We start from the raw sequence: 26,513 nt of genomic DNA on the forward strand, positions 1-26,513 counted from the left end.
CTTATCTCATTGTTTTTTCCAGTAAATTGTTCTTATTCAACCCATGACCTTTGCCTTTTCTGCCTCCAATTCTCCTCTCCATCTCACCACAGGGGGGAGGGGAAAGCGGGGTAGCGAGAGAGAGCGGCATGTGGTTTGGAGAGTCTCATTCCTAAAACATGACATAAGGCCTTTGAAATAGTCCACTACAACATTCTGGACTATAAATTGGGTTTTACAGATGGACTGTTAGATGGATAAGGAATTGGCTGGATGGTTGCATCCAAAGACTTTTAGTCAATGGCTCAATGTCCAAGTACAAATCAGTAATGAGTGGTGTCCCTCAAGGGTCCATACTTAATATCTTCATCACTAAGATAGTGGGATTGAGTGTACCCTCAGCAAGTTTCCAGATGACACCAAGCTGAATGGTACACTTGATTTTCTGGGGCCAGCTCTGGGGTCTCCAGAACAATAAAGACATGGACCTGTTGGAGTGGGTCCAGAGAGGGCCACAAAAATTATCAGAGGGATGGAACACCTCTCCTGTGAAGAAAGGCTGGAGTTGGGGTTGTCCAGCCTGGAGAAGAGAAGGCTACGGGGAGATCTTATTGCAGCCTTTCAATATATAAATGGGTCTTATAAGAAATGCAGAGAAAGACTTTTTACCAGGGCCTGTAGTGACATAACCAGGGGTAATAGTTTTAAACTGAAAGAGGGTAAATTTAGATTGGACATAAGGAAGAAATTATTTATGATGAGGATGGTGAGACGTTGGAACAGGTTGGCCAAAGAAGTTGTGGATACCCCATCATTAAAAGTGTTCAAAGTCAAGTTGGACAGGGCTCTGAGCAAACTGATCTAGGGAAAGATGTCCCTGCTTATGGCAAGGGAGTTGAAGCTCTGAAGGCCCTTTCCAACCCAAACCATTCTATGAGTGTGATTATAAGTTATAACTAGCCTTAAAAGTTCTGCTCATTTCCATGTTTTGAGGGGAGCCATACGCTCTGGAGCAAAACCTCTGAACTATGAAGGTATCACCCAGAGACAGTTTACAGTAAAAGCAGACGTCTACTCTGTGATGTTATGTGTCCAAAATATACCGTGATTCAGTAAAGTTTGACCTCTCAGGAATTAAGGTGGTAGTAGGGAGAATAGAAACTCACTTCATGGAAGTGCTCAGTTTTACTTCCAGCTCTACACATCCAGGAACAAGATTCCAAATTTGCATTTGTTCAACCACTTTTTTAATCAGTCACCAGAATATCTGGCATTCATTTTCCTTCTGACCATTAAAAGTGCAACTCCATATGAGCTTTTAAAAAATAAGTATCAATTGTCTTATGTAAACAAGGGTATTTATTAGAGACAGTTTTCAAGCATTAAACTTCAACGCTCTGCTTCATAAAACCATAGAATGGTTAGGGTTGAAAGGGACCTTAAAGATCATCTAGTTATAAGCCCCCTGACATGGGCAGGGACACCTTCCACTAGACCAGGTTGCTCAGGGCTCCATCCAACCTGGCCTTGAATACTTCCAGGGATGGGGCAGCCACACCTTATCTGTGCAACCTGTTCCAGTGCCTCACCACCCTCACAGTAAAGAATTTCTTTCTAATATCTAATCTAAATCTTTCAGTTTAAAGCCATTGCCCCTTGTCCTGTCACTACATGCCCTTGTAAAAAGTCCCTCTCCAGCCTTCCTGTAGGCCTTCTTTGGGTACTGGAAGGTTGCTATAAGATCTCCCTGGAGCCATCTCTTCTCCAGGCTGAACAGCTCCAACTCTCTCAGTGTGTCTTCATAGGAGAGGTGCTCCAGCCCTCTGGTAATCTTCCTGGACCTCCTCTGGACTCCTTACAACAGGTCTATGTCTTTATTGTGTTGGGGGTCCCAGACCTGGCTTTCTGGGCTTCAACCACACATTGCTGAGACATATTGAGCTTTTCGTCCACCAAGACCTGCAAGTCTTTCTCCCCAGGGCTAGTCTCAATCCATTTTCCTCCCAGCCTGTATTTGTGCTTGGGATTGCCCCGACCCATGTGCAGAACCTTGCACTTGGCCTTGTTGAACTTGGGGTTCGCACAGGCCCACATCTCAAGTGAGAAGCATATAGACAGACATAGAGGAAGAGACAGAGATGTGTGCACACAGACACGGAGAGACAAAGAAATCCAAATGCACAGATGCAGAGACATGGAGAGAAACATGGACAGAAGCAGAGAAAGAGCAACTGAGAGATGCTCGTGCAGACAAACATGGAGGAAGATAGATGTGGGCATGCACAGATGCAGAGAGACAAATGTACAGAGACAGGTGCACACGTACACAGATGCATAGGGAAGAAAGACAAAGGCATGAGCAAAGACACTGAGGAAAGAAAAGAGAAAAAGGGACAGAGGTGCACACATACAGAGATGGGCATGCACATAGACACAGGGGAGAAGAGAGATGCATGTGCAGTTGCAGAGGAAGAGAGATGCAGAGAGATGTGCACATGTTCAGACAGAGCGAGAAGAAGGCATGTGCACACAGATGGAGAGACAGAGAGACAGGCCCGTGGACAGGAGGGGAGAGACAGAGGAGCATGTGTACGCAGACACAGAGACATGCATGTACACACACAAAGGAGGAGAGATGGGCGTGCAGAGATGCAGAGGAAGAGACAAAGACAGGCATACAAATGCAGAGACAAAGAGATACAGAGACATGCACACATGCAGAGAGAGACAGAGACTTGTGCACACATAGGCACAGAATTGGGGAGGAGAGATGCACACATAGAGGCACTGGTGAAGAGAGTCAAAGAGATGTGCATACAGGAGCAGAGACAAAGATGCGCATATGCACAGATGCATAGGAAGAGTGACCAACAGATGCTTGTGCAGATAAATGCAGAAGGGGGAGACAGTCAGGCATATACAGAAAGGCAGAGACAGTGAGGTGCACATGTGTACAGATGCAGAGTAAGAGAGAAACAGAGACGTGCATGCACACAGACACAAAGGAAGAGAAACACGTGAGAGACAGAGAGGAGAAGACAGAGATGCACGTGGACATACACAGACTGGAGCACACAGACACAAAGAGAAAAAGGGAGGTGTGCACACAGATGCAGAGGAATAGAGACAGAAGCACGTGCACAAAATGCAGAGATATGTGCACATGCTCAGACACAAAGAAATACTGAGAGATCAACAGTGGCATGCATGTGCACAGACCTAGTAGAAGAGAGACATAGACACCTGCATACACATAGATATTGAAAGAAGTAACTGCACATAGATGAGTTGGAAGAGAGACGCACACAGAGACATGCACATGCACAGAGGCAGAGGTGGAAAGAAAGAGATTCATGTGCGTAGAGACACGTGCATATGGTAGCCCTGTATGTTACGAAGTGTTTCAATTGTCTGAGGCTTGATAATGGTGCCAATAGAGTTGAGTGTTTATGGGTAAGAATCTAGGGGAAGGCCAATAAGGCAGATATCCTGGTGGGAGTCTGTTATAGACCACCCAACCAGGATGAAAAGGCAGGCAAAATATTCTATAAGCAGCTGGGAGAAATCTTGTAATCGCTGGCCCCTGTTCTCGTGTGGAACTTCAACTTACCAGATGTCTGCTGGAAATACAACACAGCAGAGAGAAAACAGTCTAGGAGGTTCCTGGAGTGTGTGGAAGAAAGCTTCCTGACACAGCTGGTAAGCAAGTCAACAAGGGGAGGTGCCCCACTGGACCTGTTTGTGAACAGAGAAGGATTGGTCGGATGTCATCTTGGGCAAAGAGATCATAAAATGATGAGTTTTCAATTCTCAGAGAAGTAAGGAGAGGGGTCAACAGAACTGCCACGATGGACTTCCAAAGGGCACACTTTGGCCTGTTTAGAAGACTGCTTGAGAGAGTCCTTTGGGAGACTGGACATTCTTTAAGAAGGAAATCTGAAAGTTACAGGAACAAGCTATCCCTATGTGCTGAAAGATGAGCCGGCAGGGAAGAAGACAGGCCTGGCAGAACAGAGAACTTTGGCTGGAACTCAGGGAGAAAAGGAGAGTTTATCACTTCTGGAAAAAGGGGCAGGCAACTTAGGAGAACTACAAGGATGTTGTGAGAAAATTTGAAGGGCCAAAGCCCAACTAGAACTTAATCTGGCCACTGCTGTAAAAGACAACAAAAAGTGTTTCTACAAATGCATCAACAACAAAAGCAGGGACAAGGAGAATCTCTGTCCTTTACTGGATGTGGGGGGAAACAGAGACAAAGGATGAGGAAAAGGCTGAGGTACTTAATGCCTTCTTTGCCTCAGTCTTAAGTAGCAAGACCAGTTGTCCTCAAGGTACCCAGCCCCCTGAGCCGGAAGACAGAGATGGGGAGCAGAATGAAGCCCCCATAATCCAGGAGGGAATGGTCAGTGACCTGCTGTGCCACTTAGTCCTGCACAAGTCCATTGGGCTGGATGGGATCCACCCAAGAGTACTGAGGGAGCTGGAGGGAGAGCTCACCAAGTCACCTTCAATCATTTACCAGCAGTCCTGGTCAACCAGGGATGTCACAGGTGACTGGAATTTAGCAAATGTGGTGCCCATCTATAAGAAGAGTCAGAAGTAGAATCTGGGGAATAACAGGCCTGTCAGCCTGACCTCAGTGCCAGGGAAAGTCATGGAGCAGATCATATTTAGTGCCATCATGCCACAGGTGCAGGACAACCAGTTGATCAGGCCCAGCCATCATGGGTTCATGAAAGGTAGGTCCTGCTTGACAAACCTCATCTCCTACGACAAGGTGACCTTTGCATGAAGGAAAGGCTGTGGGTGTTATCTACCTAGACTTTAGTAAAGCTTTTGAAACAGTCTCCCATAGAATTCTCCTGGAGAAACTGACTGCTCATAGCTTGGATGAGTGCACTTTTCACTAGGTAAAAACCTGGCTGGGTGGCCGGGCCCAGAGAGTGATGGTGAATGGAGTTACATTCAGTTGGCAGCTGGTCATGAGTGGTGTTCTACAGGGCTCAGTATTGGGGCTGGTCCTGTTTAATATCTTCATCGATGATCTAGAGGAGGGGATGGAGTGCACCCTCAGTAAGTTTGCAGATGACGCCAAGCTGGCAGGAGCACTGATCTGACTGAGGGTAGGAAGGATGTACATGGGGATCTGGACAGGCTGGATTGATGGGCTGAGGCCAATTGTATGAAGTTCAACAAGGCCGAGTGCGGCATCCTGCACTTGAGTCACAACAACACCCTGCAACACTACAGTGCAGAGTGGCTGAAAAACTGACTGGTAGAAAAGGACCTGGGGGTGCTGGTTGACAGCAGCTGAACAGCAGTGTGCCCAGGTGGCCAAGAAGGCCAATGGCATCCTGGCCTGTATCAAAAATAGTGTGGCCAGCAGGACTAGGAAAGTGATTGTCCCCCTGTACTCAGCACTGATGAGGCTGCACCTTGAGTACTGGGTTCAGTTTTGGGCCCCTCACTACAAGAAAGACATTGAGGTGCTGGAGCATGTCCAGAGAAGGGCAAGGAAGCTGGTGAAGGGTCTGGAGCACAAGTGTTAGGAGGAGTGGCTGAGGGAACTGGGGTTGTTTAGCCTGAAGAAAAGGAGACTGAGGGGAGACCTTATTTCTCTTCACAACTACCTGAAAGGAGGTTGTAGTAAAGTGGGCATCAGTCTCTTTTCCCAGGTAACAATTGACAGGATGATAGGAAATGGCTCCAAGTTGTGCTAGGGGAGGTTTAGATTGGACATTAAGAAAAATTCCTTCACAGAACGGGTTGTCAAGCATTGGAACAGGTTGCCCAGGGAAGTGGTGGAGTCACCATCCCTGGAAATGTTCAGAAAATGTGTGGATATGGCACTTGAGGACATGGTTTAATGTTGAACATGGTGGTGGCGCTAGTTTGATGTTTGGACTTGATGATCTTAGAGGTTTTTTCCAACCTTAATGAATCTATGATTCTATGAGTCTATGCTGACTCAGATGCAGAGGGAGAAATGAGCACAGACACAGAGGAAGAGAGACAAAGAGACACACACACAAATGCAGAACAAGACATAGAGACCGGCATACAGATGCAGCGGAAGAGAGAGAATGATGCAGGTACAGAGAAAGAGATATGGAGTCAAAGGCAGCCAAGTGGTATGTTACAACTGACGTTGTCAATGCATTTTTCTCAATGCCTTTGGCAGAAGAATGCAGGTCACAGTTTGCTTTCGCATGGAAGGGTGTCCAATATACCTGGAATTGACTTCCCCTGGGGTAGAAACACAGTCCTACCATTTGTCATGAACTAATACTGAGCTGGTTTAAAGGTAAACCGGCAGGAGAAATGAACCCAACTCAAAAGAGATTATAAGTCAGAGTTACAATTTAATAAAAATAATACAATAAGTACAATTATATGGACAAACAATTGGTTTTAACCCACAAAATCCAGATGTATAACCCAGCACCCTGGGGCACAAACAGAGTGATGTTCATTGGCCCCCCGTGCTGAGCCCCACGTGGTCCCCCTGAGTCCAAAGTAAAAGGAGAGGGAAAACCTGTTGGTGAGAGTGCTGGTCGCAGTCTGGTTGAGGGTGGTGGTCACAGTCTGGTCGAGGTTCTGGTCCTCCTCTGGATCTGACTAATGGGGCCAGAAGTCTCAAGACCCCAAGATTATATACACTCAGGTTCGAGTGGGAATGCCCAGTACCTCCCCCAGGGCGGGGAGTTCCACAATGTGAGTCGTGAGATATTTTTGGAATCCTTGGTGGCCCATTAGCAGACATGACCCCTCAGGCTGGGTGTGGAGGTGCTAATGACTCTCTGGAGGGGAGTTAACATCACCCATAACTATAGCCTGAGGGGTCAGGTGTGCTCTGGGCAGCTGCTGCAAATGGTCTATCATTAACAGTTCCTGGGAAATGACATGGAGGGTATAGAATACACAGTTTGGGTTACACCCACACAGTGATGAAACTGGTCCCGGCTGCTCTAACTAGGACAAAAACAAACTATACTGGAACAGGGTGATGCCTCTGAACATGTACAGTACATCCATGGCATGATCACGTGGGGCAAGAAAGTAGAAGTGTTTTAGAAAGGAAAAAAGAATAATTTAGTTTCTTCTGTAAGCTGACTTCATCATAAAAAGAAGCAAGGTCAAGGGACCTGCACAGGAGATCCAGTTCATGAGAGTAAAATGGCAGGATAGATGTCATCATGTCCCTATGGATGTGATCAACAAGACATACATGAGATCAACAAAATCACAGAACTGGAACACTTAAATTGAGGTCTACAAGGCTTTTCAGAAGAGATAGGCTGGGAAGGAGAGGTGGAGGTGCTGCCCTCTATGTTAAGGAATGGATAGATTGTGAAGAGGTGTCTCTGAGAAACAACCATCAACAGGTTGAGAGCCTGTGCACAAGAGCTCTCCATCTCCATGCATAAGAAATCAAGCAGGGCAGGCAGAAAACCAGCATGGCTGAGCAAGAATTTGCTCCTCAAACTGAGGAGGAAGAAGGAAATGCACAGCCAGTGGAAACAGGGACAGGTGGCCTGGGGAGAGTACAGGGATACAGTTCGGATGTGTAAGGATGGGGTCAGGAAAGCTAGGGCACAGTTGGAACAGAACTTGGCAAGGAATGTGAAGAATAACAAGAAGGCATTCTATAAGTGCATAGGTCAGAAAAGAAAGGCCAAGGAGGGTGTACCCCCTGAAAAATGAGGAAGGAGAACTGGTAACAACAGATTTAACAAGAGAAGGCTGAGGTACTCAACGAGTTCTTTGCCTCAGTCTTCATTGGCAGTCAGGCTTCCCATATCCCTTAAGCCCCTGAACCCCTAGGTGGGGGTTGAGGGAGGCAAGTCCCTCTCACTGTAAGCAAAGAGCAGGTTCGAGACCACTTGATGAAACCAAATAGCCACAAATCTATGGGACCTGATGAGATGCATCCCAGGGGCCTGAGAGAACTGCCTGATGTTGTTGCCAAGCTACTCTCCATCATATTTGAAAAGTCATGGTGGTCAGGTGAAGTCCCTGGTGACTGGAAAAAGGGAAACATTGCTCCTATTTTTAAAAAGGGGAGAAAGGAAGACCCGGGGAACTACAGACCGGTGAGTCTCACCTCTGTGTTTGGGAAGATCATGGAGCAGATCATCATGGAAGCAATGTTAAGTCACATGCAAGACAAGGAAGTGATCCGAGACAGCCAGCATGGCTTCACTAAGGGCAGATCATGCCTGATCAATCAGGTGGCCTTCTATGATGGAGTGACTGCAACAGTTTTCAAGGGAAGACCGACCAATGTCATCTACCTAGACTTCTGTAAGGCTTTTGACATGGTCCCACACAACATCCTTATCTTTCAATTGGAGAGACAAGGATTTGATGCATGGACTATTCAGTGGATAAGGAATTGGCTGGATGGATGCAGCCATAGACTTGTGGTCAATGGCTCTATTTCCAGGTGGAGGCCATTGATGAGTGGTGTCCCTCAGGGTTGTCTTGGGACCAGTGCTCTTTAATATCTTCATCAATGACATAGTGGGATTGAGTGCACCCTCAGCAAGTTTGCAGATGACACCAAGCTGAGTGGTGCAGTTGACACAACAGAAGGATGGGATGCCATCCAGGGGGACCTGGACAAACTTGAAAAGTGGGCCCATGAGAACCTCATGAGGTTCAACAAGTCCAAGTGCAAAGTGCTGCACCTGGGTTGGGGCAATCCCAGACATGAGCACAGACTGAGAGAACTGATTGAGAGCAGCCCTGCAGAGAAGGACTTGGGTGTTTTGGTCCATGAAAAGCTGGACATAAGCCAACAGTGTGTGCTTGCAGTCCAGAAGTCTGACTACATTCTGGGCTGTATCAAAAGAAGTGTGGCCAGCAGGTCAAGGGAGGTGATTTTCCCACTCTACTCTGCCCTTGTGAGACCCCACCTAGGCCTTGCGGGGTTCTGGAGAATGCATTTGGCTCTGGAGTCCTCAGAACACGAAAAACATAGACCTGTTAGAGCAGGTCCGGAGGAGGGCCACAAAGATGATCAGAGGGCTGGAGCACCTCTCCTACAAAGACAGGCTGAGAGAGCTAGGGCTTTTCAACCTGGAGAAGAGAAAGCTCTGGAGAGACCTAGTTGTGGCCTTCCAGTACCTGAATGGAGCCTACAAGAAAGATGGAGAGGGACTTTGTTCACAGGCAGATAGTGATAGGACAAGGCGGGATGATTTTAAACTAAAAGAGGAGAGATTTAGATTATATGTTAGGAAGAAGTTCTTTACATAGAGAGTAGTGAGGCACCAGAACAGGTTGCTCAGATAAGTTGTGAATCCTCCATCCCTGGAGGTGTTCAAGGCCAGGTTGGATGGGGCCCTGTGCAACCTGATCTAGTGCATGGCATCCTTGCCCATGGTGGGGGGATTGGAACTAGATGATCTTTAAGGTCTCTTCCAACTCAAGCCATTCTATGATTCTATACCAACTATGTCTCTACCAGCTAACAAGAGTGAAACACAGGCTTTCCTAGGCCTTGTGGGGTTCTGGAGAATGCATGTTTCAGGTTATAGTCAGTTTGTGAGCCCCCTCTATTGAGTGAAGAACCATTTTAAGTGGGGCCTTGAGCAATGACAAGCCTTTGAGCAGATCAAACAGAAAATAGCTCATGCGGTACCTTTTGGGCCTGTTTGGACAGGACCAGACATGCAAAATGTACTCTACACTGCAGCCAGGGAGCATGGTCTCACCTGGAGCCTCTGGCAGAAAACACCAGGAGAAACCCAAGGTTGACATCAAGGGTTTTGGAGCTGGGGTTATTGAGGATCAGAAGCCCACTACACCCTGATTGAGAGATACTAGTAGCATATGAGGGGGTTCAAGTCACTTCAGAAGTTCTTGGTACAGAAGCATGTCTGATCTTGGCACCACAATTGCCCATGCTACATTGTATGTTCAAAAGAAACATCCCTTCTAGACATCACGCAACTGATGCCACATGGCGTAAGTGGGTAGTGTTGATCATGCAATGGACTCAAATGGGGAATCCCAACCACCCAGGAATGCTGGAAGAGATGATGACTGGCCAGAAGGTGGTGATTTTGAAGCATTGCCTGAGGACGTGATGTGTGCCCAAGAGGCACAAGCCATATAATGAGTTATCAGAAGATAAAGGCATTATGCTTCATTTACTGATGAATCCTGTCATACTGTAGACAACCATTGGAAGTGGAAAGCTACTGTGTGGAGTCCCACATGACAAGTTGGAGAAGGCGAGTTTGAAGGAGTGAAAACCATCCAGATGACTCTAGAGAATGCTGAATGAGAAAAGTGGGCATTACTTTATCTCTATAGACTCACGGATGGTGGCAAATGCAATGGAAGCAGATCAACTGGCAGTGCAGAGGTAAACCCATATGGGATCCTGCACTGTGGCAAGGCATCGCTGCTCGTGCAGAAAGCATTACTTTAAAGGTATGTCATGTAGATGCTCACAGGCCCAAGAACTGTGCCACTGAAGAACATCAAAACAATGAACAGGTAAAGAAGACTGTCAAAATTGAAGTATCTCAGGTGGACTTAGATTGGGAGCATAAGGGGGAGTTATTTGTAGCTCGATGGGCCCATGAAACATCAGGACATGTAGGGAGAGAGGAAAGAAACACAGTGAGGTGCTGGACCACCTCCAAAGAAAGACAATTAAGCTGATATAGGGTCTAGAGAACAAGACCTATGAGGAGCGGCTAAGGGAACTGGGGTTGCTTAGTCTGGAGAAAATGAGGCTGAGGGGAGACTTTATTGCTCTCTACAGCTACCTGAAAGAGGGATGTAGCCAGGTGGGTGTCCGTCTCTTTTCTCAGGTAACAATTGACAGGATGATAGGAAATGGCCCCAAGTTGCCCCAGGGGAGGTTTAGTTTATATATTAGTGTGATAGTTTTCACCCTAGGCCTTCCTGAAGACCGTCTTGTAACCAGGAAGGAACTAAGAAGGTGACCAAGGAAGTATTCCATGCTATTCCTTTACGTAACCTGGGGTATAAATAAGGCGTAGATAAGAGAGCTCGCTCTCTTCTCTTCCGGCGAGGTTCGAGAACAGTAGATCCCTACGTGGTCTTGCTTATCTGAAGTTGAGGCCTGTATCGACTGCTGTTGTCTACTGCTGCGGGAGGGGAGAGTGCTGGGCCGTGGTCTGGCTGTCCTGCTTTTCTCAAGGGAAGTGGTGAGATTGTGCCAGTTCTTTATTTTGCTGGTTACCGGGTATTTAGATTGTGTATACCTGTTTTGTTTCTGTCCCTTTTCGTCCTTTTTTTTGTCCTTTTTTCCTTCTCCCTTCCCCTCTTCCCATTTAGGAAGCTATTTGGGGTTTCTGGGGTTATAGGTATATAGTATTCTCACTGTATATATCTGTTTTATATGTAAAATATATATATTTTGCTATAGCTTGGCTGTTTGGGGTTTTTTTCCCTCTCTGGGAAGCAGGCTCTGTTGTCGAGTTTTGGAAACTTGGCGGGAAGCCAGCTCGAAACTTGCACAATTAGGGAAAATTTCTTCATGGGAAGGGTTGTCAAGCATTGGAACAGGCTGCCCATGGAACTGGTTGAGTCACCATCCCTGGAGGTATTTAAAAGATATGTAGATGTGGCACTTGGGGACATGGTTTAGTGGTGGACTTGGCAGTGTTTATGGTTGAACTCTTAAAGGTCTTTTCCAACCTAAATGATTCTATCATTCTATATCCAGGTTACAAATGGCCCAGATTAAAATGCAGCATACAGATAGGCTCATGATTGAGTGATGGACCTGACCATGGAGGTCATCACGCAGGTTACTCATGAATGTGAAACATGCTGCAATCAAGCAAGCCACACAAGTAAAGTCTCCCTGGAATAGAGGGCAGTGGCTGGGTTTTGACAAGGTCTGGCAAATTGACTGTATTAGACTACTGCCATGAACATGGCAAGGCAAGCACTACATACTCACCATGGTGGAAGCAACTACTGTATGGCTAAAAACATACCCAGTAAATTATGCCACTACTCGAAACAACATCTTGGGCACAGTAGAAGAGACTGACCCTCACCTCACTACAACCTCCTTTCAGGTAGTTGTAGTGAGTAATGAGGACCTCCTGAGCCTCTTTTTCTCAAGACTAAACAAACTCAGCTTCCTCAACTGTTCCTCATAAGACAAGTTTTCTAGACCCTTCATGAGCCTTGTTGCCCTTCCCTGGACATGGTCCAGCACCTCAATGTCCTTTTTAAAGCGAGGGGCTCAAAACTGAATGCAGTACTTGAGGTGTGGCCTCACCAATTTCGAGTACAGGGGGACAATCACTTCCCTAGTCCTGCTGACTACACTATTCTTGCTACAGGCCAAGAGGCCACTGGCCGCCTTGGCCACCTGAGCACCCTGCTGGCTCATACTGAGCCAGCTGTCAATCAGCACCCCCAGCTCCCTTTCTGCTGAACTGCTCTCAAGCCACGTCTACCCCAGTCTGTAGCACTGCATGGGGTTGCTGCGACCCAAATACAGGACCTGGCATTTCACCTTATTGAACCTCATGCAAGTGTCCTTAGTCGATTGATCGAGTCTGTCCAGGTCTCTCTGTAGAGCCTTCCTACACTTGAGCAGATCAACACTCCCACCCAGCTTGGTGTCGTCTGCAAATTTACTGAGGATGCACTCAATCCCCATGTCCAGATCATCAAGAAAGACGCTAAACAGGACTGGCCCCAAAACTGAGCCCTCGGGAATACCACTAGCGGCTGGTCGCCAACTGACTTTAGCTCCATTCACCACAACTCTCCAGGCCTGGACATCCAGCCAGTTTTTCACCCATTTAAGACTCCACCCATCCAAGACACGAGCAGCCAGTTTTTCTAGGTGGATACTGTGGGAGATGGTGTCAAATGCTTTACTGAAGTCTAGATAGACAACATCCACAGCCTCATCTACTAAGCGGGTCACCTGGTCATAGAAGAAGATCAGGTTAGTCAAACAGGACCTTCCTTTCATAAATCCATGTTGGCTGGGCTTGATCCCCTGGTTGTCCTGCATGTGCTGTGTAATGGCACTCAGGATGATCTCTTCCATAACCTTGCCTAGAACCGAGGTAAGGCTCACAGGCCTGTAGTTTCCCGGATAATCCTTTCACTCCTTCTTGTAGATGGGTGTCACATTTGCTAATTTCCCGTCAGCTGGAACTTTTCCAGTTTACCAGGACTGCTGATAAATGATTGAGAGTGGTTTGGCAAGTTCTTTCACGAGTTCCCTCACTACTCTGGGGTGGATCCCATCAGGGCCCATAGACTTGTGACTGTCTAATTGGCATAGCAGGTCACTAACCATCTCCTTCTGGGTTATGGGGGCTTCATTCAGCTCCCCTTCCCTAACTTCCAGCTCAGGGAGCTGGATATCCTGAAGACAACTGGTCTTAATATTGAAGACTGAGGCAAAGAAGGCATAAAGTACCTCTGTCTTTTCCTCATCCCCTGTCACTACACTACCCTCTGTGTTCAACAAATGATGGAGACATTCCTTGACCCTCCTTTTGCTGCCGATATATTTATAGCAACTTTTTTGTTCTCTTTAACTGTAGTGGCCAAATCAAGTTCTAATTGGGCTTTAGTCCTTATTTTCTCCCTACATGACCTCATGACATCCTTATAGTCCTTCCTGATCCTCCTTCCAGAGACGATAGATTCTTTTTTTTTCCTTAAGTTCCAGTCTAAGTTCTCTGTTTAAGCAGGCTGGTCTTTTTCCCCAATGACTTGTCTTTCTACACATGGGGACAGCCTGGTTCTGAATATTTATCAATTCCTTTTTAAAGCACATCCAGCCTTCCTGGACTCCTTTGTCCTTCAGGACTGACTCCCAAGGGACTCTGTCAATCAATCTCCTAAACAGGCCAAAGTCTACCTGCCAGAAGTCCAAGGTGGGAGTTCTGCTGGTGCCCCTCCTTACTTCACCCAGTATTGGTCACTATGCCCAAGACAGCCCTTGACCACCACATCACCCACTAGTCCTTCTTTGTTCCCAAACAGGTCTAGCAGGGCACTTTCTCTGGTAAGCTCATTTACCAGTTGTGTTAGGAAGTTGTCTTCCACACACTCCAGGAACCTCCTAGACTGCTTCCTCTCTGCTCTATTGTATTGATGGTTGAAATATTTTGGCATATCTTGCAACTCACTCAGGGACAGAGTAGTTTCTGACTTGTTTATGCCTTCAATCTCTTCCTTTCCTGTTTTTGTTACTGCTTGGCTGTTGGCTGACTCTTCTGATTCTCCTTCCTGCTCACTCTCAGGAGAAGCTGCTTTCTCCCTTACTAAACGAGTTGACCTCTACTTCCATTGTTTCTTCTTGACTATCTCAGAGCAACTGATATAGTTGAGGATTGGGTTTCTGGTTCAGTGACAGTGTTTGTTTGTATGTCTTCAGATCCAGAGACCATCTCCTCTCCTTACGGGGCCTTGCTAGACCTGCTGTTCACAAACAGAGAGGGGCTGGTGGGAGATGTGGTGGTCGGAGGCCATCTGGGGAACAGTGACCATGAAATAATAGAGTTTTCAGTACTTGGGTGCAAAGAGGGCCATCAATAAAACTTCTACCCTGGACTTCCAGAGGGCAGATTTCGGCCTACTCAGAAGACTGGTTCAGAGGGTACCTTGGGAAACAACCCTTTAAAACAAAGGGGTCCAGGAGGGATGGACATGCTTCAAGAAGGAAGTCTTGAATGCACAGGAGCAGGCTGTCCCAGTGTGCCAAAAGGCGAGCTGGCAGGGAAGACAGCCAGTCTGGCTGAACAGAGAGATTTTAAAGGAAATTAGGGGAAAAAAGAGAGCTTACCGACTGGAAAAAAGGGCTCATGAAGAGTTTAGGAATATAGTTAGGTCATGTAGAAAGAAAATTAGAGAGACAAAGGCAGAATTTGAACTCAATCTAGCCACTTCTGTTAGGGATAACAAGAAGTGCTTCTACAAATACATCAGTAGCAAAAGGAGGGGCAAGGAAAACCTCCATTCTTTGTTGGACATGGGGGGCAACATAGTCACCAAAGGTGAGGAAAAGGCTGAGGTACTTAACACCTTCTTTGTCTCAGTTTTCAACAGTAAGACAGGTTGTCCTCAGGACAACTGGCTTCTGGAACTGGTAGACAGAGACAGGAAGCCAAATAGCCCCCCTGTAATCCAGGAGGAAACAGTTAGCAACCTGCTGAGCCACTTGGATCCCCACAGGTCTATGGGACCAGATGGGATCCATCCTAGGGTGATGAGGGAGCTGGCGGAAGAGCTCGCCAAGCCACTCTCCATCATTTACCAACAGTCCTGGCTCACTGGGGAGGTCCCAGATGATTGGAAGTTGGCGAATGTCACGCCTATCCACAAAAAGGGCTGCAAGGAGGACCCAGGAAACTACAGGTCCATCAGCCTGACCTCAGTGTCTGGCAAGGTTGTGGAGCAGATCATCCTAAGTGCAATCACACAACACCTACAGGAAGGACAAGGGATCAGACCCAGCCAGCACAGGTTTAGGAAGGGCAGGTCCTGTCTGACCAATGTGATCTCCTTTTATGATCAGGTGACTCTCAGTTTAATGAGATTGAAGTGTTTTGCTAAGGAGGATGAGTTATGAGGAAGACCAAATTCCTCCCTCTAAGCAATTGTAAATCCAAAATTAAGAGGCTCCAATTGAGGAAGTATGGAGAAAGAAAAAATAACAGCCCTTTATTAAAGGATATATGTGTTTTGGCAGAACAACAAAAGAACACAAAAACAACCAAACAATAATCTTGTACCCAAAAATCCCCTTCAAAAAGGAAACAGTTCGGTACTTTCTGCCTTTTGGCGCAATTCTAACCACGATCAGCAGGGGGCGCTGTTGGATCACTGGAGTTGCAGAGCCTGCAGTTGCTCTGTGTTGGCCGGCAGGGGGCGCTGTTGGGCTCTGGCGGTCACCACGTGAGGCCCTGGTTTGCGGGAGAAGCCAAAAATGGAGATTTTCCCCCCCACCGAGAAGGGGAAGGGGAAAAGGGGAAAAAGGGGGTTCTTCCCATGAAACTCACGCTGTCTGCGGCTGACTGTGGCTGAGATTTCCCCCCCTTCGTCGATGGGCATAAGCCGCTGCCTAACACGGGAGCGGAGGAGGAAAAGGGTGACCTCCTCCTCAAAAAGTTCCTCTGCAGATGGGTCAAGCCTCTCCAATGAAGTCTGAGCAGATCTGGGCTGGGGGCAGAACAGGGTGCAGGAAAACTGAGGCAAGCCGGGGCCAGAAAACAGTCAGATGACCAGGCCAAAAACAAAAGTGAACCTCGGACCCCTCCAACACACACCTTGCCTGAATTAAAGCAAAAGTCAAGTGTCTCCCCTTTCCAAGGAGACAAGAAAAAAAAACTCATCACCCCTCCCCACAGTCTTAGGAGGGCCATCAGCTTGGAATGCAGGCCTGCTAGTTAGTTCTTTTGTGTGTGTCAATCACCCCAGCCAAAAGAACCAACCTCCCTCTCCCTCGTTCAACATCCTTCTTTCATAAGGATGCAGGGGAAAGGAAAAAAATTCCCCTTGGTTTTTTTAGAACAAGTAAACCTATGACAGTGACCCACCCAATGGATGAGGGGAAGGCTGTGGATGTAGTCTATCTGGACTTCAGCAAAGCCTTTGACACCATCTCCCACAGCATACTCGTGAAAAAGCTGGCAGCCCATGGCTTGGACAGGGGCACTCTGTGCTGGGTTAGGAACTGGCTGGATGGCTGGGCCCAGAGAGTGGTGGTGAATGGTGCTGCATCCAGTTGGTGGCCCTTCACTAGTGGTGTCCCTCAGGGATCAGTGTTGGGTCCAGTCCTGTTTAATATCTTCACTGATGATCTAGATGAGAGGATTGAGTGTACCATTAGCAAATTTGCAGATGACACCAAGTTGATGTTCAGCAAGGCATGAGGTTCAACAAGGCCAAGTGCCACATCCTGCATTTTGGCTGCAACAACCCCATGCAGCGCTACAGGCTGGGGACAGAGTGGCTGGAGAGCAGCCAGGCAGAGAGGGACCTGGGAGTTTGGATTGACAGGAAGCTGAACATGAGCCAGCAGTGTGCCCAGGTGGCCAAGAAGGCCAATGGCATACTGGCCTGTATCAGGAACAGTGTGGCCAGCAGGACCAGGGAAGTGATTCTTCCCCTGTACTCAGCGCTGGTGAGGCCACACCTGGAGTACTGTGTCCAGTTCCGGGCCCCTCAGTTCAGGAAGGATACTGAGGGGCTGGAGCAGGTCCAGAGAAGAGCAACAAGGCTGGTGAAGGGACTCAAGCACAAGTTCTATGAGGAGAGGCTGAGGGAGCTGGAGTTGTTTAGTCTGGAGAAGAGGAGGCTCAGGGGAGACCTCATCACTCTCTACAACAAAGGAAGTTGTAGCCAGGTGGAGGTTGGTCTTTTCTCCTAGGCAACCAGCTGTAGGATAAGAGGGCATGGTCTTAAGCTGTGCCAGGGGTGGTTTAGGTTGGATATTAGGAAGAAATTCTTTACAGAGAGGGTAATCAGGCATTGGAATGGGCTGCCTAGGGAGGTGGTGGATTCTCTGTCCCTGGAGGTTTTTAAGATGAGACTGGATGTGGCACTTAGTGCCATGGTCTAGTAACCACAGTGGTGTTGGATCAAGGGTGTGACGATGATCTCGGAGGTCTTTTCCAACCTAGTTGATTCTGTGATTCTATGATTCTATGAATAGTTCTCAATAATTGTAGACCAGGCCCTAGAACAGTGTGACAAGTTGTGTCTCTGGCATAGCCAGGGCATTCTTTTTTCAAGCATTCTGTCACTTAATCAGGATCCTACACTTGTTCAGGGGTCAAGTTCTAGACTATTGTTAACAACTGTTCTCGGTACCTGCCCGTGTTGTGTCAAATTTGATGTACAGCAAAAAAAGGGAGCATGGGATGGATCAGATAAACCAATGTCAAGGACAGATAAGTCAGCATCACAACCAGCAACTGTTAAACAGATATAATGATTATAAGTTCCCCCCAATAGACTCCTGCCATTATCTCAAACCCTTTGATCCCCAAAAAGGGCACTAAAAAGGACTGTGATGTTGCAATCCCAGTAAACAGCTAAACACCAAACAGCTGCTTTCTCGCTTCCCTCCCCCACAGTGGTATGGGGAAGAGAATAAGAAAGGTAAAAGTGTGAAAACTCATGGGTTGAGATAAATATAGTTTAATAGGTAAAGCAAAAGCTCCACACAAAATGGTCTGAAATGCAAGGTCTGTACTTTGCTCCCCTCAGGATCTTGATCTCCACTCAAGTGAAGACTGCCACTGATTGCCACATCTTCAATTAGTTCATGAGCAGCAGATTCAGCTGTGCATTCCCCAAGTTGGCCCATCCAACACCTCTATTAAGAAGTTTTCATCATCATTCACCCCCCACAGCACCCTTCAGAAGTCTCCTGGAATGTTTCTGTCCCATTTTTAACCTTCCAGCAGATGTCGGGAAGTTTCAAGTCCTCCATAAAACCCAGGGTCTATAATCTGGAGACTTCCTTAGGTTGTTTAAGGAAGGTCTTGTCCCTTTCTTCACACTGTTCAGATGGTCTGTAAGAAGCTCACATCATGATATCACCCCCTTACTAGTCTCTTCTCTGTTCCTGATCCACAAGCTCTCAGACAGCCTGTCACCTATTCAGTAGAAGAACTCTATATGCTTGAGCTACTCCTTCATGTAAGGGGCAATCCTCTCTGTTTCCTTGCCTGTCTTTCATAAAGAGTTGCTAGGTGTAGCTGTACCATTTTATAAGACTATTTCCAGATAAAAGCTCTAGGCGAGATTCCCAATGGTACTTGATGAACTTTGAAAGTCTTTTTCTGTAAGCATCTGAATGTATGTAAAATAGCTGCTAATGGATAGGATAAGAGACCAGATCATAAACCAGCATCCATATTTTGTCAAAAATGCATGAGAATATGGTATCATTCTACGAAAGGAGCAAGGAAGTACAATGTTTACTAGTTCTAAATCTCGCCCTATATAATACACCATATTATTTATACCATTAAAATTTACACCAGGAAATAATAGTTTTTACTTTACATCAGGGAAAGCTGGATGAGCAATGAAATTCCAGGCTTTCCACCTCCTAAATTTAAGTACAGTCGATATAACTAGAGAACCATACTTACTGGAGGAGGCACACTACAGATAGGAAGGTGCTGTCCACTGAATACCACAGAACAACCTGGGACTTGTGTGCTGCAGGGTGGTATATGCTGGGCTGTACAAAGTGGAATTCCATGTGGCGCCACCGTTGTCACCGTGTATGAGACAGGGACTGCACCCTGATGGATCTGCAGCAAAAACACATGTATGAAGTAAGCTGTTACAAGGGACAGTTATGGCATGGCATAGAAAAAAAGCTTTTACATAACATAAGGAAAAAGTATTTTTTACTCAGAGGGTGTTAAAGAAGGCAAATACCTGCAATCCCTGTCCTTTACCAAAAAAAAAAATAAAATCTTCTCATTGGAGTATCACTCTTCAGTCAGTGCTTTTAGGACAAGGCCAGGAGGGGCCTCGCAAGATTTTAAGTCCTCTAAGGCACCATTAGAGACACTCAAAACCATCTCAAATTCAGAAAAGCTGCCCCTCTGACACACTAAGGTTAGTTCTTGGAGAAAATAGGCATCAGTAACCACCGTGTAAAAGCCAGCCAGAAAAAGGAAGGGGGGACCACACCCCTACAAGCAGTTAAAGAATCTCTTCAACTCATCCTTGCCAGAGACTTACATCTTTGAAGAAAAAGAATTTCAGACAGATTTTCTTTCCTGTAAATAAACCAATCTCTGAATGCCTACTCAGGGCAACACTCCAGAGATGTGTCTTAACATGAGTAAAAGCAGTAGTTGAAATCAAAGATTAATAGTAGAGAACATCATGGCTTACAGCTTTTTTTAGATAGCAATATTCACTTAGAACTCAATCATCAGTCCAAGGGTAGAAAGTACCCGGGACCCAGACACTGCTCAAGTTCTTGTACTACATCAGGAATCTAGCAAAAATTGTGAAGAATCATAGGTAGGTAATGTGGATCCACAGAAAGCAATTATTTTGAAGAACCTTCTATCACAACCTGCTAAAATGGAATTCACCCTTGTAAAATGAACAAGCCAGAACAGCTCATTACAAAGGTAAGAATAAACAAATTGAAGAGAGATAACCTACTGAACTGGCCATGAGATGTAGAGGCCAAAACAGGAACAAAACACAGATGACTAAATAATATTTCAAATCTCAAGACTGCACATATTTGGGAAAAACGTCACTCAGCAGAAACAGTGACTTTGACTTAATTCCACTTCAGGTACCAATGCAAATATTTTGTATGTGAGCTATGAGATAATTTTTAACACCGTAACTGTCAGATATTTGAAGACAGTGCCAGATGCAATTCAGGAGAGGTTGCCACTGCTCTCACTGAATAAAGAAAGAAAAAGAAAAAAGATTAAGTAGTTCCCACTATACAATAGTCTGTGCAAAGCACCATCATGAAAGACCCATAGTAACTCTGAAAACATTAACACCTGGTTGTGGATGGTGTTTGGAAGGTAGTAACAGCATTATAGAACAATCATTGCACAAGATGACACTGTAAGTCTGATCAGCCAAGGATAAACACAAATTGTATTTTTATTTTGAGATACTTTAGTAACTCAACTGTCCAAATACAAGTAAAGGTTGTGAGATGGCCAGAAAGATTTTTAGCTTTAACCTATATGCTCTGTTCCAGGTGCAGATACTTCCTTATTGAGCAGCACTCTGCACAGAAAATAGATCACTGATGTGCTGCTGTACTGAGTGCAAGTCACTTTATAAGCTGTGATGTAAGAATTGCATTTTAAGCCAGGCAGTCTGTGACCTGGATATAGAATCATAAAATCATTTAGGTTGGAAAAGACCTCTAAGATCATCAAGTCCAACAATTAACCCAGCATTGCCAAGTGTTAGGATCCGGTTATTAAAAGATGCCTCTGCCCAAATTAAGGTGCAAAGGAGACCATATGCCAAAATCAATAGCACAGATTTTATTTAACAGTAAATATGAGGTAGAGAGACAGAAAGAAATAGGAAGAGAGAGAGATGGGGGGAGAGAGAAAGAGAGAGAGAGATTAAGTAAAAGATCACCACCATGTGGATTCCAACGGTGTCCCGCCGGTCCTTCTTCTTCTGGTCTTCTCGGTGGTGAGGGTTCCAAAGTCGTGCTTCTGGGGTACCACTTTTATACAGTCCGAGTCCCAGATATTCATAGGGCGTTGTAGATGTTCCCACAACTTGGGATGGCATGGGTGTAAGCAGTTGTGTTCTTTCCAACAGCTTGCACAGTGGAATTTTGTCTTGTGTGCTAATTTTAAACCTTTACCTTCATTTAGGTCTGAATTAACACCTTCCTTTCTCACAGTTTTCCATAGTGGGAATCTTTGTCCAGATAGGTTACCCATATCTGCCTTACCAGGCCTGGTTCCTGTTGTTGCCACGTGCTCTTATCCCAAATACCTGTCATGGTGGATTATCTTAAGAGAATTTCCTTCTTTGACAGTGCTTTGAGGCAATTAACTGCATTTTTTAAGTCTTGACACCAAGTCCACCACTAAACCATGTCCCTAAGTGCCATATCTACACATATTAAATACCTCCAGGGATGGCGACTCAACCAGTTCCATGGACAGCCTGTTCCAATGCTTGACAACCCTTCCCATGAAGAAATTTTCCCTAATATATGAATTAAACCTCCCCTGGGGCAACTTGGGGCAATTTCCTATCATCCTGTCAGTTGTTACCTGAGAAAAGGGACGTACACCCACCTGGCTACATCCTTCTTTCAGGTAGCTGTAAAGAGCAATAAGGTCTCCCCTCAGTGTAGCAAGCCAGCATGAGAACAAGAAAGAAGAAGATCAGAAAGGCATGGGAAATGTCTAGATGACCTTATATTGTTTATCTAAAGCCTTGATTTACAGTCCAGGGAGTAGAGCTGGGTTTGCAGGGGGAGTGTAAAGTGACTTGAAACTCCAAGGTCTGTGTGTGTGTGTGTGTGACAGGCTGGCCTGTGAGAGTGATTGATGTGTGACTTGCAGCTGTGTTCTGCCTTGATTTGCCTAACCACTCCCAGTGGGAAGTGAATGATATAAAAACTGTGGACCATGGGGAATAAAGTGATTTCTGTCCATCAAGCCAGAGGTCCATGAGTCATTCCGTCACAAATGGCACTCGAACGGGGCTGAATCATTGCATACAGTGCTCCGTGGCAGAAGCTGCAGCCGATCTGGGTCGGTCATTTGTGCACATCGTCCTGTCTCGGGATCATCACCCATCGTCATGACAGAGATGAGTGGCTGCAGAACTATGGGTCAATCAGTGTCAAAGGAACATAAGTTATATGCAGAAATTTTACATCACATTTTAAAAGAACAGGGGTCTGCTGTTAAAACGGCCCATGTGGTCAAATTGCTCGTATGGGTTAGAGACTCTTGTCCCTGGTTTCCTAAACATGGTTCTTATGAGACTGCATTATGGGCTAGGGTCGGTGAGGAGCTTCGGAGAAAGGCTGATTTAGCTTCGAATATCCCGACCAAAGTTGTAGTTGCTTGGAAAGCTGTGTATATGGCTTTAAGAGCTGTGGAACAAACAGACACCATTTCGCAGGCCACTGGTCCGCCGCCATATGCAGATGAATCCTCTGAGGGTAATAAAATACTTAATGACCCATTGACAGTGACTGATGAGCTTAATCCTTTGATCTGGACCCTGTAACCCCTGAAAAAGAAACGGCATTATATCCCCTAAAGCAGGCGGAAATATTAGCAGCTTCTGCCCCAACAGCAGAGGAAATTTTGCAAGCACAATATAATCAACCTCAGTCTCTGTTATCCACGCCGCCACACAAAGTGCCAGCGCCACCGGCACACCACCTGGAGGCTAATGTGGATTCCTTTATTTTGGAAGACTGTAAATTGGCTGCTTTAAAATGCAGGGATGTTGAACTCTTGAATGCTATGCCAGTGCTTTATAGGCCACACCGCCCACCTCAGTTTGAACGTCTTCCTTATGACATTGTGAAAGAAGTTCATAAATCCAGAAAAGACTATGGAATGCAGTCATCATATATGCTGGGGTTGATTGCAGAACTGGTCTTTTTGTTATTCCTGGACTTACTGATTCTGACTACAAAGGTGAAATTAAAATAATGCTGTGGACTCCATGTCCCCCTTGTTACATACCACAAGGGGACAGAATAGCACAGCTGTTGTTATTACCTTATGTGAAGCAGCACAAAGATCATCAGATAGAAAAAACGTGAGGTTTTGGAAGTACTAATACACCGCAGATCTATTGGTCGACTTTAATCTCAGACGGCCAGCCATTGTTAAAATTGCAAACAGAAAACAGGTACTTCACTGGTCTAGTGGACACTGGAGCAGATGTTTCCAACATTAATGCTAAAGATTGGCCTCCTGATTGGGAGCTTGAAATTCCACAAGCAGCCATTACAGGAGTTGGTGGCATGCAGGTTCCGCAGCACAGCAAGGCAGTGTTATCTGTTATAGGCCCAGATGGGCAATGGGGAACTCTCCACCCCTATGTTCTGTCCTTTCCATGTACTCTATGGGGGAGAGACAAACAGTGGAATTTACAGTTAATCACACAAGTGGATTCAAAGCAGGATTTTTCTGAGAGGCCACTGTGCAACAGCCACGGCTCAAATTAGCCTGGAAAACAGACACTCCAGTTTGGGTGGACCAGTGCCCTTTGAAATCAGAGCGGCTAGAATGGGCACAGAAATTAGTACAAGAGCAATTAGAAGCAGGACATATTGTTCCATCTGACAGTCCCTGGAACACACCTATATTTGTAATCCCCAAAAAGTCAGGAAAATGGAGATTATTGCAAGATTTAAGAGCAGTGAATGCTGTCCTTCAGCCTATGGGAGCATTGCAACCCGGAATTCCTAATCCAATGCTTATCCCTGACTCCTGGTACATGGTTGTTCTGGACCTGAAGGATTGGTTTTTTACCATCCTGTTACATGAGAAAGATAGTGAAGGATTTGCTTTTTCTATTCCCAGTATTAATTACAGTGCTCCTATGCGACGATATCAATGGGTTGTCTTACCTCAAGGAATGATGAATAGCCCTATAATCTGCCAGTTAGTCGTTGATTCTGCGTTACAGCCAGTGAGACAGCAGTTCCCGAAAGCCCACATATATCACTATATGGAGGATATCTTAATAGCAGCAGCTAATTCAGTGATGGTTGAGCAAATTTTTATGGTGGTACGACAGTCCCTGCGAATTTATGGCTTACAGATAGCACTGGAAAAGGTACAAAGAGAACCTCCATGGAAGTATTTAGGCTGGAAAGTTTTTGAAACTCTTCTATAAAATGGCACGCTAATGTCAAAACACTCAATGATTTACAGAAATTGCTGGGGACCATTAACTGGATTCGGCCAATGCTTGGTATTACTACAGAAGAATTATCCCCTCTTTTTGATCTACTGAAGGGTGACCCTGATTTATCATCTCTGCATCAATTCACTGAAACAAGCCAGCAAGCTCTGCAACTGGTCATCCAAAAAATTCACATAGCTTTTGCAGGCCATCAACATCTGAATGTCCCGATTGCTTTATTCGTAATTTATAGCTCTTTTCAACCTTATGCTCTAATAGGACAATGGGTTACAGAAGACCAACAAGTCATAATTTTAGAGTGGGTTTTTTTGTCAAATGTGTTTCCTAAAACATTACCTAGAACTGTGGATATGCTAACTTCTTTGGTACACAGAGCACGTCAGCAATGCCAGGTTCTAGTTGGCTCGGATCCAGCTGTAATTTATCTTCCTTTCAAGAAAGATGTTTGTCATGGTTTACTTTTGTAATCTTTATCTTTGCAGACTGCCTTTGCTGACTTTTTAGGAGAAATTGTCTTTCAACTGCCAAGACACAGGTTTCTACAGTCATTATCCGAATTACCTTTTCAGCCACAAGATCTCTGTTCCAGGACTCCCATAGCTAATGCCATCACTGCTTTTGTTGACGGTTCGGGTAAGATGGGAAAAGGTGCTGTTGTATGGAAGCCTGATAATCATTCTCCCTGGCAGTCAGCAGTGATTACGGTTTCTGCATCAACACAGATTGTTGAGCTTTCTGCGGCTATAAAAGCATTTGAGTTATTCAGTGACCAAGCTTTAAATATTGTTTGTGACTCTCTATATGTTGTAGGTATCATAGCTCGGATCGGAGACTCATCAGAGAATCCTCTAACAAGCTGCTGTTTGAATGCTTTATCCACCTGTCTCATTTGATACGTTCTCGTCATCATGCTTATTTTGTTTGTCATATTTGTTCTCATACCAACTTGCCAGGACCAATCGTGGAGGGTAATTCAGAGGCAGATAAGTTAATCATGCCAGCTGTGGTACTGAATCTTTTTGAACAGGCATGTCTGTCTCATTCCTTTTTTAATCAAAACACTTTGTCCTTCCAGAAATCTTTTCATTTAACAAGAACGCAGGCATGGGATATCATTCGTGCATGCCCTGATTGTCAGGTATTTGCCTCATTACCCACGGCACGAGGCCTTTCAAGCAACAAACTGTGGCAAACTGATGTTACACATATGCCCTCCTTTGGGACCCTTAAATACTTACATGTTACAGTTGACACTTTTTCTGGTTACATTCATGCATCTGCTAGAACAGGTGAAAAAGCTAAAGATGCTCGAAGCCACTGGCTTGCTGCTTTTGCAGTCATGGGTGTGCCAAAATCTATCAAAACAGACAATGGGTCTGCCTACACTGCTGCTTCGACACTGTGTTTTTTGCAAGACTGGGGAGTCACTCATGTTCCCGGTATCCCTCATGTTCCCACGGGCCAAGCTATTGTGGAACGTACTCATCGCACTCTGAAAGCGATGCTGGAAAAACAAAAAAGGGGGAACCCCTAACCTCAGTGCATGATCGGGTACAAAAAGCCCTGTATGTTTTAAATTTTTTGAATATGCAGGACGATATGTCTCCAACTACTGCAGTACAGTGACATTTTTCAGTAAAACCCTTTTCAGCATCTAAACCGAAGGTCTGGTATAAAGATCCTGAGACACATCAGTGGGAAGGACCTGTTGAGCTAATTACTTGGGGAAGAGGGTATGCGTGTGTTCTTCTTCCTGTAGGACCTAGGTGGTTGCCAGTTAAATATATTTGGTCTTATCATGAGCTGGAAGGACGAACTGCAGAATCCACTCCCAGAAATCCAGGGCCTGCAGGTGATACCTTGGAACAACAGAGCCAGGAGGAGAGAACAGATGACCAGTGACACCAGCATTATCTGGTGTCATGTATCATGACAACAGTGGGTGCAGTATAAACCCCTGGCAACACCCTTTTAGCTTATTTGGCCTTGATTTTTTCTGCATCTAAGGTCTGTATTGCTTAGTTATTCTGCATCGTATTAGCAGTAGTCATTTTAGTTACTGCCTCTGTTGCAGTCACCTTATTAACGGAAATCTGTGTAGATTGCACTGCCTCTGA

The 26,513-nt window shown here is 45.7% G+C and overlaps 1 protein-coding gene across 1 annotated transcript in view; it reads right to left on the reverse strand.

Moving 5' to 3' along the window:
- Positions 1-26,513, reverse strand: part of LOC113981671 (E3 ubiquitin-protein ligase RNF38-like) — a 253,030-nt gene that overhangs the window by 43,857 nt on the left and 182,660 nt on the right. Inside the window, exon 4 of the mRNA XM_027709192.1 lies at positions 19,116-19,280. Within this exon, the coding sequence (XP_027564993.1) occupies positions 19,116-19,280 (165 nt within the window). The remainder of the gene's footprint in view (positions 1-19,115; positions 19,281-26,513) is intronic.

The sequence above is a fragment of the Neopelma chrysocephalum genome, unplaced genomic scaffold, assembly GCF_003984885.1.
Source record: "Neopelma chrysocephalum unplaced genomic scaffold, ASM398488v2 Primary Assembly neopelma1_96706, whole genome shotgun sequence".
In the NCBI taxonomy this organism is placed as follows: Eukaryota; Metazoa; Chordata; class Aves; order Passeriformes; family Pipridae; genus Neopelma; species Neopelma chrysocephalum.